Source organism: Simochromis diagramma, unplaced genomic scaffold (genome assembly GCF_900408965.1).
Source record: "Simochromis diagramma unplaced genomic scaffold, fSimDia1.1 OVJJ01000596.1, whole genome shotgun sequence".
NCBI lineage: Eukaryota > Metazoa > Chordata > Actinopteri > Cichliformes > Cichlidae > Simochromis > Simochromis diagramma.
The window spans coordinates 15,532,777-15,560,170 of record NW_024387245.1 but is presented as its reverse complement, the minus strand read 5'-3'; the positions used below and the strand labels follow the sequence as shown (position 1 = coordinate 15,560,170).

Sequence of the window (27,394 nt, the reverse complement as noted above, 5' to 3'; positions counted from 1 at the left end):
TGATTTGACGATCACAAACACAAGCTAAAAAAATAAACTCGACACATTGCCTCAGATTCATTGTTACACTCTCCCACAGCCTAATAAACATGTGGAAACTGCAACAGTTTGTCACTCAACAAAAGTGAAATGAATTGCACTGAATGATGGATGTTCTCTAATCTGTGTTCACAGTAATGACAAAACCTGATAGCAGATTAGGAATAATCATAAAATATTTCTTTAGTTAAGGTAAAAAAAAATATATATATATATATATATATATATATATATATATAATGTATAATATAAATTAACATAATAAAGACACTAATGAGGTGAAGTGTATTTCCGAGGTCATTCAACAACCAAGGAGCCCTGACAGCAAAAGCTCGGTCGCCTGCTGGTGGGAACAGTGTATCTGCCTGAGAATATGAAGCTACGTATTGGTTGGTAAGAGAACAGCAGTTTGAGGAGTTGTTTTCCATTTCCACCGACGTATTAATTCAGCTCCAGTGACACATCTCCACAAATATCAGGACAGATACACACAATTATTTGGCAAAAATGAGCCGAAAATGAAATTCAAACTAGTTTTTTCTGTGACATATCAAATCTGTCAAACTATGCTTTTTTTTCTTAACCTATTCATCATCACTGAGGTCACGCCGCTTTCCTGTTCATCTTTGACACTTGTTTTTTGAGAATAAAGGCCTTTTTAGACGAGAATGTCACTCAGTCGTGCTCTGCAGCGATTGTTATGCTGCGCACGTGTTTGTGTGCGTGCAGATGTGAGACCGTGTCACATGAGGAACGGCAGACAAAAGAGTCGTGTGGCTGAGGTTCATCGGCGCGGACGCAGGGTTTGTGACACTGGACTGGCCGTCTCTTTTTCCCTTTCACCCTCTGTCTGCCTCACACCTTTCATATCTCCAGCTTATGGTGAAAACAAAGACTAACCTTTATTTTTTAGGCCAGTGCCGATATCGGCATTTAAATGTTTTATAATAATAAAAAATTTTGTTATAAAGTACAATGAAGCTACTGTAAAGGCAGTGTCCATACTTTATTTAGCTTTAAAGGCCTGCTATGCCTGATGACGTTATCTGCGTTTTCTCTTCTACGTTTGTGTGTGGCAGTGAAGTTTTCAAATATTATCACTCCTAGTTCACAGCGGTCACAGTGGGCATCACTGCAGGGTGAGATTGTAACACCTCGCAGATGTCAGATGATCTGACACACACAGACACACACAGACACACACACACCTGCAAAGTGTGAAACTTATTGAGCCGAATCTTCACAACATTTTTATTGAATTAATCACACTTTGATGTCATATACTGACCTTTACCAGAGCAGGTCAGTATATGACATTTTTTAAGTGTTAGACAAAGCAGTCGCATAAAGTTTAGGTTACAGTCTTGCTAAAAGAATGGCACAAGTCATCTACAGGTGGCACCAAGCCCGCGTTTAAATGGCTTTTAAGCTTTTAGCGTTTTATGTTTTGCAGTATTTATGTTGTTGTTTTTCCATTTCATTCAACTTTGAATAATTTTCAGTCTTGTGCTCTTATTTATCTTTTTATCGCTTGCTGACAGTTAATTATTGTCTTCTCGTTATCACTGTTTTTCTTTAGGGCCATTAAAAGAAAAAACTATTTTTCCAATGAGCTTCCTGCTTGGATTCCAGGTTGACAGCACCTAGGGAACATTTGTCTAAAGAATGACAAATAAGGCTACAAAAAAAACAGAGACTCTCATCTCAGATTGTCTCTTCCAGTAGTGCTTGTCCTCCACCTGCTTCCTTCTTTTCATTCTTGCCTCTTTTTTTCTTCTTTGTTTTTTTTACATCAGTTTTAATTTCCATGCATGCTTAAAATCAGCAAACTGAGGAAATTAAGAACATTTAGGACATTTCTGTGCACTAAAAATAGCTTACTATTGATCTATAAGAAGGCTGAATGAGTTACCCAAAGATTTACTCTTAGCTGTAATAAATAAGCTTTTCTCATATGTTTTATTCACATCAGTGTTTGCATCCAGGTTAAATCACATTTCCATAATAGAAATGGTAAATGAAATCTCTAGCTGCTAGTACTGAATGACAGCGTAAATGCATCCATAACCAGAAAAACCAAATATAATCAGATTTAAATTAAAGATGAGCCCAAGTAAAATCAAACATCGCCTCGACACCACTATTTGTGATGATTTAGAGATCTAACCCGTTAATTAACATTAAGTATGAAAAAGAAAGAAAAAATAAAAATCAATAAATGAAGATGGTAATTACAACCCATTAAATGTGTTTTTTATGATATTTTTAGGGAAGGCAGAAAAAGAAACAGTAGCATAGAGTGGAAGTTTAAAAAAATCCAACCTTTAAATTCAATATCTGTCATTTTTATCTTGTTTATTTTAACTTGTCCTGTTTTCTGTATTGTATACAAATAAAGTAAAACAAAAAAATAGCCGTGAATTCAGTAAAAGATATTTAAAGGACTTCAGTATCTCAGTTTCTCTCTTGCAGCAAAGGTACCCCCTGAATGCAATGCTGCAAAGTCAATAACCTACCTCGTTTTGTTTTGTTTTTTAATTATGTTAGTATCAGCCTAAAGCACTTACAATCTTACAAGACACCAAATGTTTTCAGTGCTTTTATAAAGTTTTCCAATAATAATTGCTGCCTATGTTAAACATTTGTCTTCTGTAATAATGTGTGAGTAATGAGTGCATACTCAAACTTGATATTACTGCACAAGAGAAATAACTCCACGTACGTCATCGTCATCAATCCGAAAGACGATGACGCGTGTGAGAGGAAGGGAGGCAGGTTGTTGGGTGAACTAGTGTCTAGGGCTATATAAGGTCCACTCCCAAAGAGCGAAGAAGAAAAGAACACAAAGCAGACTGATAGAAGCAGCTTTCCCAGTTTGAGAGTCTGCAAGAGCATATTCCTGACAGAGAAACAAGGAAGCGAGCGGGATCTGCAGCACACATCAGACCTGAGCCCAGCTGACTCCCACCTGTGCACCTCAAACCAGGCAGTTTAATTTCAGGACAGGTGAGCAATGCTCTGGAGACTGACTCTCGCCGTGGCTGTGGTGTGTGTCGGCAGCATGTGCAGCTGTGAGAATGCTGATGTGATGAACAGACTGATCGTACCGAGGGACTATGGGGTGAAACTGTGTGGGAGAGAGTTCATCAGAGCGGTCATCTTCACCTGTGGTGGCTCCCGGTGGAGACGGTCCACGGAGGGAGACTTGGGTGAGTTAATGCTGCTACACTTTCACTAATTGTTTCATTTGTGTGCACTAATTAAATGTATGCAGATGTGTTTAAAACTACAGTGAATGGTGGAGATCTGTGAAGAGTGTGAGGTATTTATTTATCATTAAGACCAAAGATGCTCCACAGGTGGAGGACTGTGAAAGACTTCCTGTTAAATTTTGACCTATGGCACTTTGGAATGAGTTCAGGCTGTTTTCATTAGTTGATGATGCCTGATACATGTATAGCACGACAGTTCAGCACCACAGTCGGCTCCTTTTAGTGAATACTCTCCATTATTCTCCTAGTTTCTTTGTCTTTTCTGGCCTACAGTACACTTTCCTGCACTAATTTCCTGATTGCATTTGAGGTCGCTGATCATTATTTTTCTGTCTCTAGATCTGTTCCCGTGGAGTTCCCTCCCTGATGTTAAAGTGGAGGAGAGCCAGCACACCTGGCAACGTGATGCAGACCTCGCAGAAAACCACTCTCCTCTCCGCACTGCCTCCTCTTACTCCCTGACAGACCTCTTGGCTCTTTACGGGTCCACAGGCGACAGACAGCAGCAGCAGCCACCGCTGAGTCTTCCCGCCCCTCTGGGGGACTCCCATCTGTCCACAGCTGCAGGTGAGCAAGACGGGACCCCGGGTTCAGCTGACTGGATCCTACCAAGCAAGAAGAAGAGGAACTTTTCACTTGGTGTGGCAGGGATGTGCTGTAACCAGGGCTGCACCAAGAATGATATTGGACGCTTGTGCTGAGGCAGGAAGCAGGGTGGGTGGGTGATGGCACGAGCTCGATCATGGAGCCATTATGATGAGCAGTAATGGACAGTGTACAGAAAACGTCTGGTGTTGATTAAGCTGTTCCCACTCGTGCTGTAGTGTACAAGAAAAACATTCCCCCAGCTTCACGTCGTCTTCATTCTCCTCTCTCCTTTGTTTAATCCATCTGTACGTATTATATGTTGTTATCTTTGTCAATAAATTTTAAATACTGTAATATATGACATATTGAGCAGCATCAGATTTTTTTCTGTCTATATTTTGGCCTGTCGACTCTCAGATCACATTCATGAAATGCATTCATACTAACACTGGACAGTATTGTACATTAATGTCATTCAGGAGGCCGGGAACTTATTGCTGGCCTTGTTCACAGCATTAAAACACCCTGATGATTTTCTCTAAACAGCCCGAGGATAATACTCCACAGGAGCAGGGTTTTTGTCCTTTTAACACTGTTGCACCCACCTAAACCCATTCAGCCTCAATAAAATAAACATAAAAATATCTCAACTCTTGCTGGCAATCATGGAGTTTACACATTAACTTCACATTAAAAAACGCTCTTAGATGGAGCTACGGCTACTGTATGACTTGTCTACTAAAAAAAGCACAAACACCTTACATATATAAACTTCACATCTTCAGATATTCACATGTAAACCAGCAGAGCACAGTTTAAATGGCAGCTTTTTCTTAACCCTGTCTGAAACAAACTACAATTAAAAATAAATAAGGAAAAAGAAACACCAGTTGGATTTTTTGAGCTTTTTATGAAAATCTTTGGATACAAAATGATACACACTTCACAGAAGAATCATATTTGATATACATACATCACAATAATACTGGTATGGAAAAAGATAACTCCCAAATGTTTTGCAATTTAAAAAAAACAAAAACAGAATAAACTGACAATCGTCAAGTTGCATGAAAGAAATATTCAGGGTGCCTAATAGGAGGTTAAAACACAGGAGAACGCACACACATTTAAAGTGTACACTGTCTCATTGCTAATAATACATTTATTTGAGTTTCACACCAGAAAACGACTTGAAAAGAGAGCATTTGGGATTAAAAACAAAGAGAAAAGAGTCTGTCTTCCACAAACATTCACCGACAGTCTTAAACCTAAAAAGAAATCATGTAACACACAAGCTGGATCTTTAAATAGGTGTCAAAGTATAAAACGAAGACGTGACCACAAAATCGAATCATTTTTCCTAATAAAAACCACGACTGGCAACAAGTCTCCTGCAGAAAATAAAGGCACTTCCCATCATTACTTTCCCTCCAGGTGCAAAAAAAAATCAACTTTACATCACTTTACATATCTACAAACTGCACAAGCTTAAAACTTCATACCGTATTATTAAAACACAACTGTTTATTAATAAAGGTTTCACAAAGTAATGGCTGCTTTTCACTGAAACAAAAATTACACTGAGTTTATGATAGTTTGCGGGGTTTTTCCCAATGCCTTGTGAAATTTCAACTCTGACCTCAATGAAATAGCATAACCCGCCCCTTATAAACAAGGAGGCGGCTCATTCCTTCAGTCGCCTCACAGGTTCTCAGCACAGACACATTCAAAACTGTCACTTCCACTGTAGAAGCAGAAATCTCGTAAAGATCGCGATGGCGGGTCCCCTCCTTACAGACATGGATAAAAACCCTAAAAAAAATCGATATGGGCATCGGCAGGAAGAAATCTGCTCATTCAAGTAGAGCTGCTCATGAGCACGTGCACTGGGGTTCAGCTCTGGCGATTTACGCCCAGTGATGTGAAGACTGCAGAGCCTTTGTTCCCTCGTAGTCTCTTTGCTTATGCAAAAAAAGACTTTCCTGCTTATTTTACATCTTTAAAGGTACACAGTAACTGCTGCTTGTTGGTGCTTGTTCTTTTCACATTCTTGGAAAAAATACTGACTATCACACTGAAACTTTTTATCGCCTCTCTCAACGTTTAAAACGCAACACGTGCAAACACATCAAAGAAAACAATTGGTCCCAGGGTGAAATCTTCCTGAAAGCACCGGAAGTGTAGTGTACTCATTCATCAGTTCATGTGAATACTTCATGCGACCATAGGAAGAAGACTGACATCACTTATAGGCAGCCTCGCTTCTGTCAGTCTGCCCCAGAGCAGCTGTGGCTACAACTGTAGCTTGCCTCCACCAGTGTGTGAATGTGTGTGTGAATGGGTGGATGACTGGGTGTGTAAAGTGCTTTGGGTCCCTAGGGGGGGACTAGTAAAAGCGCTATACAAATACAGGCCATTTACCATTTACCATCACTTCAACTCCAAACTGCAGTAAATCAGATGCTTTGTTGTTTTGCTCAGGTCGGAGAGGACTGACTCACGCGAGTCAACGCCTAAAGGTCAAAGGTTCACGGATCGATGCTCCTCATCTGTCTTCGCTGTCTCGTACAGTCTCCACACTATGGATTAATGTCTTGAAAGTAGGCCGCAGTTTAGGGTCATTGCTCCAGCACTCCATCATAATCTTGTGAATCTGGGGAGGCATCAGGACAGCATTATTTACACAGTTCTAAGAAAACAAAAGAGATTAAGTGTTACTAATGAAGCCTTCTGTAAGAACCCAGCAGTTTTAGGGGTGAGCTATGGAAGCTAAAAGCTCCAACACACTACCAGCAATGTGTATCTAATAAAATGGCTGTTGAACACAAGCTAAACTGTGTGTGCATCTAACTCAAAGCTTCATTTCAGACGGTCATCTGGGTTAGTTCAGTGTTGTTGAGATATATGATTTTCATCTTAGCTGATCTTAATCCTCTCAGGATCTCCAGGCCACTGAGGACTATGTTTAATAGGTTCTTTACTCCACATGAATTTCTTATGTGAGACTCACGTTGTTAAACATCATAAGCAAGTTATATCTCTGTTGGCTTTGAACCACAAGACATTTTATCAAAACAATGAGCAGCTTATGGTGAAGAAAGTAACAGACCTGTGTAGGACACTTATCAGGAGCAGGCAGCCTATAGCCATTTCTCAGGAGGTCAATCAAATGGTAGACAATCATCTGGCCCTGCTTCTCATTGCCCATTTTATTCATAAAGACCTAAAACAGAAGAAAATTCATTTGGTCTGGTTAAGAAAAAGCAGTATGTTTCAAATAACATGAAAGAAAAATGAAGTGGTTCCTGTTTTTGAGTACATCGCGCAGAGAGGAGTGCTCAATCAACTGATTCTTTAAGCCACGCTGCAGCCTAATTACAGTGAGTTGTTTTCCAAATCAACTGAGCAATTGAGACAAGTGACCAAGAAATTAAAAGTAAAATGAGGGAAACACTTAGCAGAACTAGAAAAAAAAACACAGTACCACTGGTGGGCTGCAGTTCTTGTCGCTGTAAGTGAAGAGTTCATAGAGGACGACCCCAAAACTCCAGACGTCTGAAGCCACAGAGAACTTGCTCTCTGTCAGCGACTCAGGAGCGTACCTGCAAGACACCACAGCACATTCAAGACTCAAGCATATATATAACGCAATCCATACACAGATTGCATATAAAAGACGGACATTATACCAAATTTAAAGCCTCAACTTGATGTTGCTAGAAACAGAAACCGAGGACACTGCAGGCTCAAATCAAAAGCTCAAACCAATCAAAAAGTAGCCAAACCATAGAGATTCTCTGATCTTGTCTTTTACTCCAGTTAATTTCCAAAGTTAATATCACAATATGATGTTAAACTTTAAATAAAGACCATTAAACCACGAGCAAAATGTTTACTGAGGTCATACAGGAGGAGCAGTAGTGTTGTTTTCTCATAGAGTTCTATACAATCAGGCTTGATTCTGCGTCGCCCCCAGCTGGTAGTTATCGGGGAAAAAACTATGTTCAATTAAGGCAGATCGGAAAGTCACATCCATAAAAACATTTTTTAAAAACACAGCTGTCTATTAAACGCAATCAAACGGAGATGAAGTTCTGACCGAAGACCATTTAAAGTGGATGCATAAAAACGAGTTCTAATCTTTGCCTCCATGTGGATCATGATTTTACTTAATTGCGAATTTTTAAATCTCACAACTGTTAGAGTATTTAAAGAAAGGAAGTAACAGCTAGTAAAAGCAAAAGATATTAAGATAGGATTAAGCGTGGTCCTCACCAGAAGATGGGGCTTTCCCCAGGCTCTCTGACAGTGTAGTAGTCTTTGTCCTGAGGAAGCACCTTGGTCAGACCAAAGTCACCGATCTTAACCCTCATCTCACTCTCCACCAGAATGTTTCTTGTGGCCAGATCTCTGTGAATGTAACGCTTAGTGCCAAGGTAGTCCATTCCCTGGAAGGAATTCATGTGTTACACCAAATGCATACATTTTGCAGCAGCTCCGAGAAGAACTGTGAAGAAGCGTTTTGCAAGAATCTCTGTATAGCACTGTGTTACCTTGCAAATCTGTGACGCGTAGTGCAACAGTTTCTTGGAATCAAATCTGTCCTTGTGTTTGATGAGATAATCTCTCAAACTGCCATAGGGGAGATATTCCATGATCAACCGTAGGTTTCTTCGTCCTGCAGAAAAAAGGGAGTTGAGTTCGCTACTAGAGAAAGAGAATACGATGTGAGCGGTGGAGCGGAGGCCTCGCCTAAAGTGGGTTTTCTGAGCTAATTCAGATTTATTTGTTTCATTGGGCATGGTCACTGACGCCCCAGGCAGCAAATGTGTGGAAAACAGCATAATGCATTAGAAAATGTGCCGGGGTGGGAATATTAAATCAAGAAACAAGCAGCTCACGGAAGTTTGCATTAAATAAAAGAGAATAAAAAGAAAAAAGTGAATCTCTCGTCTTGACATTATTAAGGAAAATTACATAACATAAATATACAAAAGAAACAATATTTTATACCAAAACAGCAACATTTACTAACTTTAATTATAAGCTGAAATAGGACCAACAGCGTTTAATTTTTTACTGTAATCCAGTTTATCCAAGTCATAGGAGATGACGAGCAATGCAAGTTCAAGTGCACAGTAATGTGAAAAAGCACACGGCTGATTTCTTTAAGTTTTTGCCTACAATATTTGTCAAACTTAAAAAACCACATGATCAAACACCTTTTGATATTACACAACAATAACCTGAGTAAAGACAAAAAGCAGCTTTTAAATAATGATTTCAATGATTATGGAAGAAAAGCTATCCAACAGTACCAGGTCCTGTGTGGAAATATTTATTAATTAATTAAATAACCACATTTTTTGGAACGCTGAGAAGATGAATTGAGTTTGGCTGAAACAGCTCAAAAAGCAACACGTCCCTTAAAAACAGCTACGAAACAAAACCACTGACGTCTATCGATGTTGAAATGGATCAGTGGTGGACCTCGCCAGGACTGCCATACTTATCAAAATTACTCCAAGAGTGCACGGTTATCTTTGTCTAATATTTACATTTGTTGGATGATCTGAAACATTTAAGTGTGACGAATAAAATCTAAGAAATCAGAAAGTGGTTACTTAATGTTTCACAGCACCATAGAGATCAAACAATGTGCTCATACCTGCACTGTAGCACACTCCCTTGTATTTGACAATGTTTTCATGCTGAAGTGATTTAAGGATCTCAATTTCCCGCTCAAAGTCCCTGAGGTGCTCAGCTGTACTGTGCTGGAGTTTCTTCACAGCCACCACCTCCCCTGTGCTGTCCTGCAGCGGGTCATACCTGCACATCTCCACACTGCCAAAGTTCCCCTGAAGTGTGAGATGAAACATCAGAACATCAGTCAGAGCATGCTATATCATATTTAGGTGGAAACTAGCGAGCTAACATCCTGCTAACTTCTAACGCCATTAAATTTAATAAATTCTGTTTTCGTGGATGCCTTGATGTTAAACTTAATCGTTACACCTCAGGTGATCATTTTTATTAAAGATGAAAGAATTTAGACGGTGTTTAACTCTCAGTGATGCCACAGTGTTCGTTTGACTTTGGGACCTGAAGGGACGGAGTTTTGGACCCAGATTACTCTACGAGACTCCTGACTACGGTAGCCGTAATGCTCCGGCAAGCCATCAAGCCGTGCGCCTTCATAGCTTAACAAAGTTGGGATGTTGGTATGGGATATTGTATTTGTTTTAAATGTTATATATTTATGTGGTATGTGTATTTTGACTTTTGTTGCCATGATGCCAGGTCTCTCTTGGAACTGAGATTTTTAATCTCAATGAGATTTTTTTTTTACCTGGATAAATAAAGGACTAATAAAAATTAAAAATAAAAAAAGTTGTACTAAAAGATTTTTGACAGATTTCTGCGCACTGTGTACCACATAAAATCGGTTTGAGGTCAGTAAGCACAACCAGAATTCACACATAAGGCGCACTGCCAATTTTTAAGAAAATTAAAGGACTTTAAGTGAGCCTTATAGTGCGGAAATTACAGTAGTCAAACTCTAAAAATAAGTGATGTGTACATAGAGCATGTCTCACTTTGCCCAGCTGCTTGAGAAAAATGAGGTGCCGCTCCTCGAACTGTGACGGATCTTGGTTCTCAGAGGCCCACGGGAAGCCGAAGCCTCGTGCTCTGTTGGGCACCATGTCACTCTCCACCAGCAGCTCATAGTCTGCAACAAACGGCCGTGTCACTTTCAGCAACATCTGGGTGAAATAACGAGCGTGCTGGAGTGATGCATGGTGGTCTTTCTCTGACACACATGACTCCATTCATGTTCCTACCTGGTGTGAAGAGACTGTTGAGATCTCGGATTATTGTTCTGAAGGAGGGCCGGTGTAAAGGCTCATAGTCCATACAGCTGTTTATCAGATTGGCTAGCTCTGTCCATTTAGGAGCCGGCAGCTGGTGTCTGTCCTCATAGAACAAGTTTTTCTACAGAACAGGAAAGAACAAAATTAAGTACCTGATTGTTCTTGTCTTGGAAAAGAAGACATGTTTTTAAAAGTTTAACATTTTAAACCTGCCTTTTCACAAAAGAAATTAGTGAGTTTCACATGTTCAGGAATATAAATGTATCTTTTTTGTAACAGACTGACCAGCCTCACATCTGTACAGCTAATTAGTTCAAATCTAAGCCGCTCTAACGAACCCGTTTATCTAATTATGTCTCAAAAGCAAAGTTAAATATTTTACAAAATGTATCAATGCATGTTTGGTTTTTTTGGACCTTTGAGCTGTCCAGTGTGCTGAGAGGTTTGTCTCCTCCGCTGCAGATCTCCCAAAGCGTGGTCCCAAAGCTCCACTTGTCTGTAGCTAAACTCAGGTTTTGAGGGTTTTCAATGCACTCAGGAGGCACCCATGGGATACGCTCCACTAGCACTGCAGGTCAGACATGTAAAGAGATGCAGGAATATAATAAATGTTGGAAATGCAGACCAAAGATGAAGAAAAGGGAAGCAAAAGGTGACTAAATTATGTCCTCGTAGGTATCTCTGACAATCACACCAAGGAAAAACCATGCAGTGAACATCATTCCAACATCACACAGGTGTGAGGTGCAAGCCTCGGGACCGCGATGTCGGCGTTCTCACCTTCTCTGGGCAGCACGGTGATGCTGATACCGGGGTCACTGAGCTTGATGAATGGAAGACTGCCTGTTTTCCGATCCTCCTCTCGAATCAGAAGGACATTCTTGGCACAAACATTCCCATGAATGACGTTTTTATCCTCCTGTGTTCAGTTACAATAGGGACAACATAAATATCAACGTAGCATTAGGAAAGTCCCAATGAAAGGTTCATTTCCATGTTGGTTTCTTTTTTCCCTTCATTTCAAAATGTGTAAATGTGTCCGTAATCTTTACATTTAAAAAGAAATCTGTATGGGTCACACAGCATTAAGTTGGTAAGTCTTACCAGATAGTGCATAGCCCAGGACAGCTGCTTGGCCACTTCCAGCTTCCAGGTGATGTTAACACAGCCTTTGTTCTTCTTCAGGTAGGTGTCCAGTGAACCAAATTTACCGTACTCCTGCACCATCATGTCTGACCGGGAGATTGAGATTAGATCGTTTCACTTACTCATCTGTTTATTTACTTCTATCCATGAAGAAACTCTTTTCAACAAAGCTCTATGAAATGAAGCACTAAATTAACCAGTTTGTGGTTCACTGAAGATTGTGTTGAGTAGTAATGCACATGTGCTTACCCAGAAGTCTTCCCCTGTTACCATTGTAGTCACTCTTGTAGTGATTTTGGGGTGTTTATATATATTTCATAAAACTGAACGGACATTTCTTCACTTAAACACTTCCCTCAGCCCACATGCACACACTTGACTTTTTGCATCCATTACATGTAAAAGAAGAAAGACTTTGACAACAGCTCCCAGATACACTACTTCACGTGTGTGCTGCTTTAAAGACTACAGTGGCCCTTTAGTGACCTGTTGATCCCAAGGGCTTAATCCAGTCTGAACGAAGGGTCAGAAACCTTCTGCCCTCTCTGTTTGATCGTCTCAGCTGCCCACAGGAACACAGTTTGACATTATTTGGTGCTCGTTTAATGTGTGAACGGTCTCTTTTTCTATTTTGGGAGCCTATTCCTCGTGGACCTACCACATGACTGGTATAATTAGTGTGTTGCTGCTCATTTTGTCTACATCTTAAATATCTTAAACCATCCAGTAAAGGTTGTGCTTGTGTTGTACACTTACTTTCATCTGCACAAACACACACGCCATAAGTGAGAAGTAAGTGTTTGTGGGAGAGCTGGCTCATTATGCTTGCAGCTTCAAAAAATGACTGCAAGGAAAAAAATGAGAGAAGAGAATTTAAATTTGAGTCCATGAACATGAGTAATCAATAAGATTAACAGTCACCTAAATTCTTCCTTAAGAAGCTAACCTCTGAATAGCTGCGATGTGCCTTGTCCAGAATCTTAATAACAACGTCCATCTGATGTATCTCCCCATAGTCTCCAAGCTCCTTCCTCACACCGCAAAAGATCTTGGTGAACGTTCCTTGACCCAGACTCTCTTTCTGAAACACAGTTTTATTGGTTTATTGAAAAAAACCACATTGTTTGGTTGACTCTAAACAGTTCCCTAGGCAATGTCCTCTCCTCATAAACTCCTCAAAATATATTAGCTTGAATAGCAGGCGTCATACAGTCATGCAACCAAAACAGCCTATACGGCGAAATGCAGGGTTTTTTGTTTAGAGCAGTATTCTCAAAACTACAGACAAATACATAGTTTATCATCCAAAGTAAGACGCATGAAACAAAAAAGATGACAAACTTTGACTTTTAACATCCATCAGAGCCAATCCCTTTAGCATTTCTTAATGAAAACTCAAAGTTGCCAGTGCCACAGATGTTTATCCAAATCTTTACTCCTGCCTTTTTTTATTCGTAGTTAAAGCTGAGATCTTCTGGATTCTCTGAAGTGAAGAGTAACGAACTATATCAATACATTTCCAAGCCTCCACACATGCATCCTGGGAACCAAATGAAATATTATGTTCGTCTGGCTGAGCTGTGACCCAGGCAGTTAAACGTTATCGACCACCTGGATCCGATTTACTGAAGATCAGATATATTGGCAATATCATCAGGCCTTATCACTTCCAGGCAAATTGTCAGAACATAATATTTTTCTTCTGTAATGAAAGATAGAGTAATCTTTTGGGGTTTCAAGCGGTCTGCTAGCAAAGCTCTTAACTAACTTAATAAAAACATCAAGTGCAAATCAGAAAGTCAAAAAATACATTCAGTTTATACAGCCCTAAAAACTAAGCACACAACTTAGTTTCATAGGAAATAAGAGGTTAGGAGTCAGGTGCTGCTAATCAAATGCACTGCCCAGCACATCAGCACAAACACAAGCACAATACTGCAGGAGGAGTGTTTTGGATCCATAGACCCTTTGGTATATCAGAGAGTCATCTATCTGACAGTTAAAGCTTGGCTAAATAAACAGCCTGTAGTCGTGAGATTTTCCTATGACAGTTCTGTCCAACAAAACTTTAAATGCTCAAATAAAATAAAAACAGAGACAGCTATTGAAGCCGAGCTACAGCAGATTGAGTCTTTTTGTTAACCGTATGTAGCATCCTGGCGGATCCCACAACAGTTCTCTTGCCTCTGGTGTTCTCACTCAAGTTTACATTCACAAAGGCTCCAGCCTTTAAAATACGAGCTGTTCAGAAGTCTTAAATCTAAATTATATCTCTTCAGGAGAAAGAAAAGAGGCCTTTCAACACTGTTTGGTATTTCCAGTGTGTTTGAGAAACAGCATGTGCAATCCTGGCGTTTTCATGTCAAAGGAGAGGCTGAAGTCAGGAGCCAGAGAAGGTTTACTTACGATGATGAGATCCTCCTTTCGAATCTTGTGAAAAACCATCTGGCTGATGTTGTGTTTGTGGAGCGTGGGAGATATGGGCATCTCGGCCCCTTGATTGCTTCTACACACCAGCAGGTTGGACTTATCTGAAGAAAGGTAGAGATTAACAAGGTTCACACTACACCTGACCAAAACTAGACAATGACACTGATGACTCACACTGTTAAATATTGAATTTGATCAGCAATTATAAACCTGGATTATTACATTCAGAATTCTTATCGTGGATATGAAACTTTATGTTGTGTGTTTTTATATTTTTCACCATAAACCATAAATCACCATTTAAAAACCTGGATTAGTTTACTGAATCATTAGTTTTCATCTCTAACTTCTCCACACACATATGTTTTGTTTTGTTTTTTATGAGGCGATAAAAACTTATTTCTGTTCCAATAAAAATGTCATTAATTTCTTTTCTTATATGCATGCAAAGCTAAATCATTATTGATACCATACTATCAGTAACCATTTCTTCGTAACACCAACACAGTACCTTTGTATGATCTGTTCTTTGGCTTATAGTCTAATCACATGCACCAATAAACACATTTTCTTAAGATGTTTTTAAAGTATCTAATAAAAGCAGAAGCTTTAAGATGATTAATTGACTGCAGTAGGGATACAAAGGATTTCACACATAAACAGTTACAAAATAACAGTAAACAATAAACAGTTACAAATTTAGAATAACAGTGACATAAAAGTGCCCAGAAATTCTGTGGAGTGCTAACATAGGACTCATCAGTGCCACTGAAACAGGGTTTACAAGTTTGAGGATACTGGAAAACCACATTTTATTTGCTGATTTTATCACTGTCATCTAATGTTTCACAGCTAAACAACGCACGCTGCTCACTGTTTTCATAGCTTCATTAAATGTTAAAATGCTTTTTTTTTTTTAAACTCAAAGCATGTGGAAATGCATTTTACTGTGCCTTCAATTCTGAAATGAGAAAATAGCTTGTATTTCACGTTTTCATTTTCGTTTTCATCACATACATGTTCTGGATGTGAACACTGACCTTTGTGGCTGGGTGGGCAGCACCTGATCAGCTGAAATGTGTACCCATCAGTGCGGAGCGCCTCCTTCTGGTAGCAATTCAGAAGTTCCCTGAGTGAACCAAAGCTCCTCTTGGCTCCACTTAGAATGTACTCTCCTGACTCCGTCTTTGTGATCTGACAGTGCTTATAGTCCACCATCGCTTCATACTGAAAATCAAAAGAAAAGTTTCCACAGCTGAGTTGTGCTGAATGTTACAAAGGATGCTCCTTGTGTCCCTTCCTTACTGCCGTTTCAGTCAGCCATACACGGTCTGAAAACTGGTCATTTTTACTTGTTTTAATCCTCCCTCAGTCATACAAACTAGAAACAGTCTAAGTTACACTTAAAGTCAAACACAGAACACACATCCAGTAAGTCACAGTATGGTGACCTGCTGGGAGATATAGACCGCCTGCAGCAAGTAGATACCAAACCTTATTGCTCCCTCTAGTGGCTGAAAATGTGATCAAAATCATGTGCAGACAGGTGTGTCTCTGGTTTTTGAAAACCAGTGGACATGGTTTACTTTCAGAAACAGCTGTGCAATTTCATCGTAGTGACTTTAAACATCTTACTTCATATTTTGTATCTGCTTGGATGTATGCAGTCATAGGCTGAAGAAGCGAGTTACATTGTATAGCAGTAATGTGGGAAATCGAGTGTTCCCCACAAACATTAACACTACTTACCCCCACCACAAAAGACATGAAGTATCTATCATAATCCCTGGGGCTGCAGCGAAGCATGTACAGGCCTTGATGGTTACCGGAGCGTCGCAATTTACTGACCGTAAATTCCATCCTGCAATTAAAAGGGACAGAATGTTTTTTGCTGATTTCATCTGTCCATGACTGTGCATGTGGGACGTGATGCATGATATGCATGCGTGTGATACTCACGACACAGGGCCGTGGCAGTAGCTCTGAATGCACTCCAGAAGCCGTGGCGGCGCTAATTCTTTGCACAGGTAATGATGGGCATCGGCCACCAGCCTGTAGTATCCATCAATCAGTGACACGAATGACACGGCCACTGAGAGCGAGCGAAATTCCAGCTCCTTCATTGTGAGTCAATGCAGAGGCATACAGAAATACAGATGCAGGATTTTACTTATTTTCTCGTGCTGGAAGCAACAAAGTATCTTATACACGAGCAAATGAGGACAACTTAACATCATTTAGTTGTGAGAGTTCAGCTCAGAGTCTCCAAGTTGATACTGCTACCATCTTGATCCATGATGGCTGCCACTGGTGACACATGCCTGTTATCTGCTGCCAGTACTAAGCGTTCATTCAACTGTCTGAATACATACACTATATTTACTAAATAATTTAAGTAAATATAAGTACATTACACCTGCAGGAGCTGCTCCGCCATGAAAACCCATGCCACAAAGCTCCTGGTGCAGTGTTTATGCTGCCGTTAATGCCACAGGAGGTCTGGAACTCTAAAGATATTGAGTCAGCAGAGCTTTGAGTACTCGGTGACTCACCATGTAACTTTATGTAGTCTGCCACTTGGTAAATGAGTTTCTAAAAGTTCCCACTTTGCAGTAATACTATTTGCAGCTGACTGTAGGAAAAAAGAAGAAATTTCGGGAACTGCTTTCTTGAAACGGTGATACCTATTATGAATTCAGTGTCTTCTTTAGAATAGCCCATCTTTCTTTCACAAATGTTTGTAAAAGCAGACTGCATGGTGAGGTGCTTGATTTTATACACCTGTATCAATTGAACTAAAAATACCTGTACTCAAAGATTAAGAGGAGTAGACATGTACTTTTATCCACAGAGCATATCTATTGAACTGCTGAGCATCTATCATGGTACTGGAACTGATGTTGAGGTCGTTAAACTGATGTGGAGATGCAGAAGGAACTTCAAACTGGTAGGAAAACAATTTATTTTTCCACAGTGTGTCTTTTGTCCTGTTTCTCTCACCCCTAACAGGTCGGAGCAGATGGCTGCCCCTCTATGAGCCTGGTTTTGCTGGAGGTTTCTTCCTGTTAAAAGGGAGTATTTCCTTCGCCCTGGAACCAAGAGCTTGCTCATAGATGGATGTTTGATTGCTGGAGTTTCTCTGTATTATCTTAGGGTGTGGGGATCCTGCTTCATTGCATTTAATTTAATTCCACATTTTCTTAACTAAATCCAAATTAGCTCGTATGTTTAGATGTTATGTTTAGCTAGTTGTTGGTCTGTTGTGTCAGCTCCTAAGATTTCTGGTAGTGGCATGGTTTCATTATGTGGGGCATCTGGAGGAGGATAATGTGTTCAAGTCATGTTGGCCCCATTGAAACTATTTACCTTCATATCCTTAAATACTTCATTCAAATGAATAAAGAACAGATGTTGCAACATGGTTAACAGACATGACTGAAAGTTAAATAGTTTTAAACCAAAGTGAACTGTAATTAAAATTTCTCAGTAACAGCAGAGAATGACCAATAACACAGCAGACGTGTTTACCATACCATGATCTGGTTATCCTGTTTGGTGAGTGTAACTATGCGGCTCTCTGCAGATCCTTCCTTATTGCCTTGTTTGATACTGATGTCAATCACCTCTGGAAAATCACAGTATGTCTGCAGCTCCTACACACACACACACACACACACACACACACACACACACACACACACACACACACAAGAACAGTTAAAAATAGTTATTTGTATTCTTTTTTTTTTTAAATCAATGCACACAAGCACCAATGATAGGACACACCCATGACAACAACACACTTGTAATATATTTGTTCTCACCTCCTCTGCTCTGTCCTCCTCTTTCCCTTTAGACCACTGGATGCCCTTATTTCCCATGACAATGATGGTAACCTCATTTGAGGAGGTGTCTGTGACTTGGAAGTGCTCGGAGTAGAGAGAGGGCAACAGCATCTCAAGGCTCATTAAGTATTTGAGCTTGAGGTTACACACAGTGGCCTTGCACTCACTGAACTGCTGGATGAACTTCCTGAAGCGATAGCGGATTCTCTTCCGAGTCAAAATGTTATATTCCTGGATGCGGCTTCGCATGGACACTGGGAGGAAGGACTTGTAGCTAAAAGAACAGAGAGGTCATTCAGGAGGATCTGTCTAAAATCTTTACAAATAATTCATCCTAATGATTAGTTAGGCAGAAATATATATGTATGTACATATTTATATATATATAGATAGATAGATATATATACCCTGTGATCAAGCCTAGTACAGATGAAATATTTTCAACTGAAACTTTATTTCACATACAGGTATTTTATTTAACTGCATGAACACTGTGTCTGTCACACTACTTTGATGATATTGTTATTCATAAACTATACCACATGCACACCAGCACAGGAACTAGCATTTCTAATTATTTAGGTCAAATAGTTGCCAGCATATGCACGCACATGATTATCCAGCACGATAAAATCACACTTCATGCACAGCTGTCTCTCTCTCTCTCTCTCTCTCTCTCTCTGTACTTCAAGAACAGTTTCTCGTCTAAAAATCTGTTTTCTGCATTATTCACACAAGTCTACCATTGTTTACAGGCTGTCGGCCGCAATTTTTTTCCTTTTACTTACTTCCGAAAAGAAAACCTAATTTCTGCCGTTCAATAGGCTTCTGAACAAATTTGAACTTTTTAAAATTATGCAAAATGCAAACCGCTCAGCCGTGTCTCTACTAAAACCGCTGTAACTTCAGAGGTAATGTTCATAAGTTGATTAATGGTTTTCTTTCGTTTTTGATGTACTGCAGAATATTTTTATAAAATCCCAGGCCAGGAAAATCACCTTCATGTTTTTCTGTGTTTTATCTTCAGCTACTTTGACACAGAAGCATCTGCTGTAATGCTCACACCTTTGATAAAGTCTTGCGAGTGTCAGCTTCCTTTTTATAGATACAAAAATATGTAAATGTACTGATCTGAATTATAATATTTCTGACTGTCTGAGGCAAAATTTCCCAGATTTAAATCGAATTGAATCGAATTGTGGATCGAATCGTTTCGGGACCTTGTGAATCAGAATCGATTCTAGAAATCAGTGACGATACCCAGCCCTATTTTACAGTTTTCCACAAGGGTTGCAAGGCCACAGGTCTAAGCATACGTTGATCAGTCTCCCCAACCACCTATTCCAGGTCTTCTAGTGGAACGCTAGCCTAGATATATAACCTTTCCAGGAAGTTCTGGGTGTAACCAAGGTCTTTTTTCCTGTTGCACATTCTAGTCTAATGACCTAAACAGCTCACCAGATCACTGAGCCTTACCTCACATTCTCTTTGGCTGTTTATGATTATGGACACAATTAGTGATAAAAAGCAGCCCTGGCAGTTCAATACCACCAGGGAATTAGTCTGAATTATTGCCAGCAATGTTAAGCAAGCTCTCACTACAGTAAAAGTGAACAGCATACAGCAACAGACCCAATAACCCATACTTGTTAAGAAATCTGGATAGGATACCACAAGGAACACCTTCGAATGCCTTCTCTAAGTCCACCAATTGAGTTGAGCGAACTACCAACAATCCTTGATTATCCTTAAGATGATGATGGCCCAGTCCTGTGTCCCATGACTAGGACGAAGGTGGCAGAGGGCAACCAACACTTTTTTGGGGCCCGTGTTAATTAAAATCAGTTGTGGCCCCTGCATGCCAAACACCCAGACAATAGGAGAGCACAATCTCCTATGAGGAGCTGTAAAAGGCCAGCAGCAGCTTTCGGTCATGGTTATTATTCCTCAGGACACGGAGGAAGTGCAGCTGCTGTTAGGCCTTCTTTACCAGTGTGTGAGTCCAGGTGAGATCAGTTGAGATGTGGGTGCCCAGAAGCCTGTAGGTGGAGACAGATTCCACCTGTTCTCTGTTTATAATAAGAGTGGAGTGGACCTGTCTGTGCCTCCTGAAGTCTATTTTGAGTTCTTTTGTTTGAGGACGTTCAGCTTCAGGTTTCTGAACACCAGCAGGACAAGTTCTCTACCTCAACCCTGTACGCTGTCTCATCTCCATCAGAGATGAGACCGACTATGGTGGTTCATACTTGACCATGACGTTGGTTGTTTGGGTTGGTGTACAGTCATGTGTTTACCGGGCGTACAGTAAGGACCAGGAACGCAGCACCACAAGAATCAAACCAGGCAAAGAAGGCGTTGAACTCCTCTGCAACTTTGAAGCTGTTGTCGGGGGTTGGGGGGCTCTGGCATTTACAGTTCGTGAGGGCTTGGATGCCTCTCTACACCTGGCAGAGGTTGTTGCCTGTGAGGAAGCCCTCTATCCTTCCTTACTTCTATCCTCCTCTTGTAGGCCTCCTTGGCCTGTTTGATGCCCTTCCTCAGGTTGGCTCTGGCGGGCTGGTTCTGGCCAGGTACGGGGTGTGATAAACCTTTAGGTGGAGCACAGCCTAAAAAGCACCACCGTAGTTTGCCAATCCAAGGACACTGTTGCCATGCAATGTTGCAGAGGCAAGTTAACCCCTAAAGCCCCACAATGTCTAAAACCTTAAGCAACTTGGAAAAAAATCCCCTCCAATCCAGTGGATAGTATTTTTTCATTTTACAGGACATTTTCCCATTTTCATTTCCTTTTCCTTTTTTTATGATTCTATTTCTTAACACGGCTTGATTATATCATTATCTGCAACACTCAAGGAAAGGCTTTTCCTTCACACATTGCCAGATCTACAGGATCCAAGTTTAAAAGTTTAGGAATTTTTTTGCAGAAGATTAGTTTAGATGTCTTTGAGTTAGAGCAATTTCATCCTTCGTGGCAAAACATCGAAATTCCCTATGCCACCAGGGTCACGCCCTTTGATGAAAACTCTTTTTTCAGTTGAGCCTAAAACCAACTCCTTCAGGGCTTCCTGGGGTTTCTGGGGTCAACTGCCTTGAAGCAGTAAAACATGACATTTCCTGTTCCCACTAGGTAACACTGTGACCAGTCAAATATTGCAAAATGTGCCAAATTTCATGGAAGATCTGAAAAAGGTGATCAAAGACATGAAATAATAATAATAATAATAATGATAAATGGAGCAGATACAACAGGGCATTCACACTTCGTGTCCTCAGGCCCTAAAAAAAACAATCCAGGAAGTCTTAATAGGTATTAGGTAAGTAAAACTATAAAAGACTGCTAAGATTTTGTTTCCTAATTTTATTTTTTGAGCAGACTGGAAAATAAGAAACAGACGGCAAGCTACCTTTTGTCATTGTAGATGTCCACTGCTGATTGCCCGCTCTCTTTGGCGAGCCTCATCATGTCCAGCACAGCCATGCCCAGGCACTCCTCCTGCGCTTCATGGCTAACTGGAATATCAACCCAGCCATTCAGAAAGTCACTACGCCACTGGCAAAAGAAAATGAACAAAAGGAAACTGATGAATAATACACAAAGAAAAAAGTAAATATGACTAAAGCTAAAAATTAATCAGATTGGGAGCAGCAGGGTAAACAGAAAGTACCGTATTTTCCGCACTATAAGGCGCACTTAAAATCCTTTAATTTTCTCAAAAATCGGCAGTGCACCTTATAATCCGGTGCGCCTTATATATGAATTCTGGTTGTGCTTACTGACCTCGAACCGATTTTAAGTGGTACACAGTGCTCAAAAATCGTTTTAGTACGACTTCGGTAAGCTACGATGCCACACCACTTGATGGTAGCATTATGGCTACCGTAGTCAGGAGCCTCGCAGAGTAATATGGGTCCAGGAAGTTAGCTCGCTAGTTTCCACCTAAACATGTTATACCATGTTCTGACTGAGAGATTTCTAAAAGAATTAAAACGTACATAAATATATATAAACGTACATAAAAAATAAATGAAGACAGGTGAGGGTTCCCGATGGTTAGGGACAAATGCAATCACATGGCAGGATGCTGTAAACGGACCAAACTTGAGTCAGCAGAACAACTGAGATTATCCATCCGCAATACGAGGTTAGTCATTAATATACTGCAACAACCTGGGAATAGAGGAGCTGCAAGTGAATTCAACATTACTGAATAAATGTTACGGAAGTGGAGGAAGCAAGTGCCTTATAATCCGGTGCGCTTTATGGTCCGAAAAATACGGCATCTTTTAAGGAGAGCAGCTATTTTAATGTTAATATAAAGAATGATTATAATTTCTTCCATAGCATCAGTTAAAAATCGGAGGAGGGTATGGAGGATGCATATCGTAAAGACCCCATAATATAATGCTGTGATGTACTATGACATCAACACAGCTCTACAGACATTTATATTATTACTTCCAGAGGGTTTGACTTGCCCTAAACTCAAAAAAACAGAAAGCTTCAGCATTAATGAAAAGTCAAAACAGGAAACAAAATTGTGCCCATTTAAAAAATGTTTTCTCATCTTTTCCAACTGTTTCAGCATCTTCCTGTGTACCAGACCTACAAAATTGCCCAACTGTCACCAACGTGTGCTAAAGAGCGAAACCCAACAATCCAATGACCCCCTGTGAGCAATTTGTTTGGTAACAGAGGTAAGGAAAAACTCCCTTTTAGCAGGAACAGATCTCCAACAGAAGCAGGATTATGGAGGGGCAGCCTCAATGACAGAGGCTGCCCCTCCATAATCCTGCTTATGGAGGAGCAGGCTTATGGAGGAGCAGGCTTATGGAGGAGCAGGCTTATGGAGGGGCAGCCTCCATAAGCCTGCATTAAAGTTGTGCATTGACAGAAAATGCACAACTTTAATGCACAACTCTTTTTATCCATTATTTCATCAGCAAACTACTACGTGGCTGAATTCTTGCAGAAGTCCACCAAAACAAACCCGTCTGTTTTGCCACACAGCTCGGGGTGTCAATGTGGCAATGGTGATGAAAACAAAACTCAACAGACAGTGTCTGCAAGTGAGGTTAGCACAAACATGACAAGATAAAAAAAAAAAAGTCAGAGAAGCTATTTTAAAAACATGCACACAAAAACATTTGTGTGCATGCATACACATAAACAAAAAGAACCTGGACCTGTTCCCCATTTTGTGCTTCTTGAGCACTCTCACTACTCCACTTCCTGTTTTCTTAATTTGTACCAAAGAATGGGCTGACATGACAGACAGACTGGCAACCAGTCAGAGAGACAGAGAAACAAGCACATTTTATCTCCCACCCAACAGTGCTCAAAAAAAAGAGAAAGAAACCACATGTGCAGACGATAAAGAAAGGTTGAAGGCATTAAACAGACTCTGTGGCGCTACAAAAACAAAATGACATCTTACTGTTCTTTATGAGGTATAAAGCGTTAAGACTAACCTGAAAAAACTGGTATGCCATGACACAGTCATCCATCACAGGGCTTTCCATCCCTTTAGAGAAACCATAGCGATGTGCATATGATAAATTGCTGCTGTTGTACCAGCCAGGAAAATAGTATCTGGACAAGAGGGGTGATCATGGAAAAGAAGAGAAAAGAGAAAAAGAGAAGAAAAAAAAGTTTGAAAAATCTGAAACAGATTTAGGAAACCAGAAAAAAAAAACTAAAAAGTATAACTGTCTACCTGATTCTGAAGTGCAGTTTCTCACAGGATGAGTGGTCCACTTTAAAGACATGATTTGGGGCGAACCATGTCCGGTCACTTTCCCTCATTAGGCCAAACAAGCTGCAGTACACTGGACCAATCCCTGGAAAAAGAATAAATATACATATTGTTTTAAATTAATTAAGTCATTTAAATGTTTAAGGTGCTGTTAGTTTCCTCCGTTAGCAGCTATCTTCCAATCACTTCGTCCTACAGTCTCTAACATCATCCCCTATTTAAAGGCCACTTCAGTAAACACTTAATTGCACACATCAATAACCAGTTCCTAAATATAAAAAACAATTTCACTAAACAAACTGCTGATATTTAGATTTTTTTTTACACATGCAGGATGCTTTGTGGCATCACTGCAGCCTGCAAACAACTGCATTAACATGCTCAACAACAACCAAATATTCTCGTGTAGTGTATCTTCAGTTACCGCTGGTCGATATACTTCCCCCCACATCGAAAGTCCCTGTGTGCTAGAAGTCTGATGATAATGATGATGATGTATATAGGCTAACAATGGATGGACGACTTCATATACATCCATAGTAATAAGCATTTGTACAGTATTACGTAAAATGCTTGATAACCCGTCATGTATTTATATTTTTGTAGGAAATGGTGAAATTAATTTGTTGAAACATGTGTATATATATATATACATGGAAATAGAGTATATAGTTTGTAAAATTCTAAAAAGCTCTAATAAGGGCAGTATTTAGTATGACTACTATGACTCTTAGACTTTCTTTTAATGTTTATAAGCATTCGTCAAGAATATTTCTCCCGGCCTCTTCAAGGAAATCTAAAGCTTTTCTTTGGAAGTTGGTTGCCTATTGTCCAAATCTCTGTCAAGACAATCTTATACTGCTTCAATGATGTTGAAGTGCGGGCTCTGTTTTGTTGGTAAGTTGCCTGCTATGTGTAGATCCAATACTTGTTCATTCCTTCGGTGCTTTTTTATGCTTGAATGATTCACAGGTCAGTGTTAAGTGTCTTTTAAAAAAAAAGAAAAGAAAAAGAAAACCTTCCTCTGAAAGACACCAGTGTCCAAAGAAAACCTCAGAAAGACCTTCAGAAAGCTTGGCAAGGTATTGCTCAAAACGTCAATAAAAATTAGAACAAATCTGGCACAATGGAAGCAAAATATTAAGAGAATAATACTGTATTTGGTACAATACTGTATTTTGTCACATCCAACTAGTTCATCCTTGAATCCTGTTCATGTCTGGGCCCCATGTAAAGAAATCCTCTCCAGCTTTTCGTGGTGATGATGTACTCTGTCATGTTTACAAGAACACAGCGGACACCAGGACAGTGGCCTAGACCATTAAACTTGAACTAGGAAAACCAGTTAAGTTTAAATGAATGTTTTTGCCAAATCTGAAAAAGTTTCCCTTGAATGCTCCTGAGATAGCGGGTTCCTGACTGAGCTCCTTGGCATGGGTGATGAACTTTATTCGACTGGGTCAGGCCACGGAGGTCTACAATGCTGAGGCATAAAAAGTGCCATGAAGAAAACAACTGGTGTTTTATCAGTGTTCGAACTGAACTTAAAGGGCATAAAATGTCATCACGCATGCGGAAGCCCTCACACATGTGAAGCAACAGAGTGAGGACAGAAGCGCTGCCGAGGAGGAAATGGGCTCAACCACAACAAGGGAAGTAAAGTCAAAGTGCTAACAAGGTTAATGTACAGACAACTCCTACCGTGTGATATGTATTACAATCAAAACAGTATAAAAAGTTCAAGATACACTGAAGACTAAAATACTGTAGTTCTACATTTTAAGAGATTTGTACCGTATGTTAGATTTAATAACTTTGTATGCTTTTTTTTAGAAACTGAACAATGAAGCAGAACATCCTTGTGTCTTACTTTTTAACTTATTTCTACATGAGGACTAAAAGGAAGAAATTGTACTAGGGATGACTGCAAAGAAGGAGGCCATAATTAACTTCAGTCTGGTAGCAAGTTGTCCTGCCCTAGCCATTTAAATGAATATTAATGATTCTCTAATAAATAATATCCTAGTAACAAACTACTCAACTTATTCAGCTAAATTCAACTGCAATTAACTAACAAAAGAAACAGTCTAAGAGACAGTCAGAAGGTAAAGTACAAGTTTAAGAATTGACAAAGAGGTGGAAATGAAAAATGAAACAAAGACTTTGAAAAATGGGGAAATATAAAAACAGCTCATGGTAAAAAGACTTCATTCAACCGTTCCAGAAGGAAGGGTGCACATAAGGGAAAACAGACACACAGCGAGACAACTTCCTGATCTGAGTTTTCTAGAAAGAGGCAATGACAAAGTGGCCTGACTATCTTAGTTCTGTTTTCACGACTAAAAACTGGCCTAAGCAATCTAATTCTGGTCTTACTTTAAAAGACAGTTTAAGAAAATGTGCATCTAAACCTTGCAGAGCTTGAATGCTCCTTTACGACCTTTTCTTCATTGAGAGGATTAAACTGGTCAGTTAGCCCTTAGTAACCCAGTGTCTTAGTGATCTGCAACATCTGCCAAACAGCTGAAATTCACATTTTTATTCATGTGTCGTTAACGTTGGGGAATGTATTTTTTTTTCTTAGTGACCGATGGCTGCCAGGAGGTCATTCACCAGTCTTGAGGCCTGCATAATTAGGGCCTAGGTTTTATTTTAAAAAAGCTGTTTTTTGTGACAGTTCAAGTAACCATTATCACTAGTCTACCATAATTATGCACAATCATCTGTGAGTAGATTGGGAATGTAGACATCTTTAATTTAGAGTCAAATAATTTCTTGTCAGAATGGAGTTAAAGTTACTGCATGAAGTTCCCCTCCCTAGGAAATTCTGTTCAAAATGCAGTCTTGTTTTTTTTTGTCTGGCAGTTTTTGTGTTGGTGTTTCTTGGGGGGTTTCTTGCATTTACAAAGAATAAATGAAAGATTAAGAAAAAGGTATGGTATTTAATGTCTAAAACAAATGCACTGAAACAACAGTCCAAAAAAGGTTAACAAACCAGATTACAGGCTCACATTGTTCTGGCAGGGCAGAAGGCAAAGAGTATTCATCTCAAAGCAGAAGTAATTCCAATTTAGAGCAATTTTAACCAAGAACAAATCATATTCAAAGAGTGCATCAAGTTTGTTTTCCCCAAAAACGCCAACACAGCTAACTTATTCAACTGCCTTAAAACACCCTAAAATGGATAAGAAAAACAATACAGTGGTTGCTAATACGAATATCCAACATCAGCTCAGGTGCTGTACAATGCATCAGCCTATTCATCCTGAAATAATGTAAATAACATCCATTATTCAGGTATAATGAATTCAGTGAAACGATATATTTTGCTATCTTCTGCAAATGTGCTTTAAATAACAGGAATGTTGCACAATGTAAAACTAAAAGCAGTGCCTGCTGATTTAATGCTTCACCAAGTTTAGCTGAACGAAAAGGAGCCTTTTATTTTC

At 39.7% G+C, this 27,394-nt stretch overlaps 2 protein-coding genes and 1 long non-coding RNA gene across 3 annotated transcripts in view; 1 reads left to right on the top strand and 2 right to left on the bottom strand.

Moving 5' to 3' along the window:
* LOC120714343 overlaps window positions 1-27,394 on the bottom strand; it is an 873,031-nt gene that overhangs the window by 119,694 nt on the left and 725,943 nt on the right. The gene's annotated exons all lie outside the window — the stretch shown is intronic.
* On the top strand, window positions 2,393-4,253 carry rln1 (relaxin 1). The gene is made up of 2 exons (XM_040000500.1): window positions 2,393-3,248; window positions 3,651-4,253. The coding sequence occupies exons 1-2, from the start codon at window positions 3,053-3,055 to the stop codon at window positions 4,010-4,012; spliced, it is 558 nt and encodes a 185-aa protein (XP_039856434.1). The 5' UTR covers window positions 2,393-3,052; the 3' UTR covers window positions 4,013-4,253.
* Window positions 4,794-27,394, bottom strand: part of LOC120714307 (tyrosine-protein kinase JAK2-like) — a 36,446-nt gene continuing 13,845 nt past the window's right edge. Inside the window, exons 3-24 of the mRNA XM_040000456.1 lie at window positions 23,907-24,030; window positions 23,662-23,782; window positions 21,597-21,742; window positions 18,172-18,466; window positions 17,881-18,000; window positions 16,307-16,464; window positions 16,097-16,208; window positions 15,388-15,574; window positions 14,324-14,448; window positions 12,864-12,998; window positions 12,674-12,761; window positions 11,876-12,003; window positions 11,552-11,690; window positions 11,188-11,339; window positions 10,742-10,892; window positions 10,496-10,629; window positions 9,568-9,757; window positions 8,453-8,577; window positions 8,175-8,347; window positions 7,384-7,501; window positions 7,009-7,122; window positions 4,794-6,552 (exon numbers count right to left, since the gene is read on the bottom strand). Coding sequence (XP_039856390.1) covers window positions 6,445-6,552; window positions 7,009-7,122; window positions 7,384-7,501; window positions 8,175-8,347; window positions 8,453-8,577; window positions 9,568-9,757; window positions 10,496-10,629; window positions 10,742-10,892; window positions 11,188-11,339; window positions 11,552-11,690; window positions 11,876-12,003; window positions 12,674-12,761; window positions 12,864-12,998; window positions 14,324-14,448; window positions 15,388-15,574; window positions 16,097-16,208; window positions 16,307-16,464; window positions 17,881-18,000; window positions 18,172-18,466; window positions 21,597-21,742; window positions 23,662-23,782; window positions 23,907-24,030 — 3,143 coding nt within the window. The 3' untranslated portion in view covers window positions 4,794-6,444. The remainder of the gene's footprint in view (window positions 6,553-7,008; window positions 7,123-7,383; window positions 7,502-8,174; window positions 8,348-8,452; window positions 8,578-9,567; window positions 9,758-10,495; window positions 10,630-10,741; window positions 10,893-11,187; window positions 11,340-11,551; window positions 11,691-11,875; window positions 12,004-12,673; window positions 12,762-12,863; window positions 12,999-14,323; window positions 14,449-15,387; window positions 15,575-16,096; window positions 16,209-16,306; window positions 16,465-17,880; window positions 18,001-18,171; window positions 18,467-21,596; window positions 21,743-23,661; window positions 23,783-23,906; window positions 24,031-27,394) is intronic.

Coding starts and splice junctions, on each gene's coding strand:
- rln1 (XM_040000500.1), top strand. CDS start 3,053: ATGCTCTGGAGACTGACTCTCGCCGTGGCTGTGGTGTGTGTCGGCAGC. Junction 3,249..3,650: donor GTCCACGGAGGGAGACTTGG/GTGAGTTAATGC, acceptor TTCTGTCTCTAG/ATCTGTTCCCGTGGAGTTCC.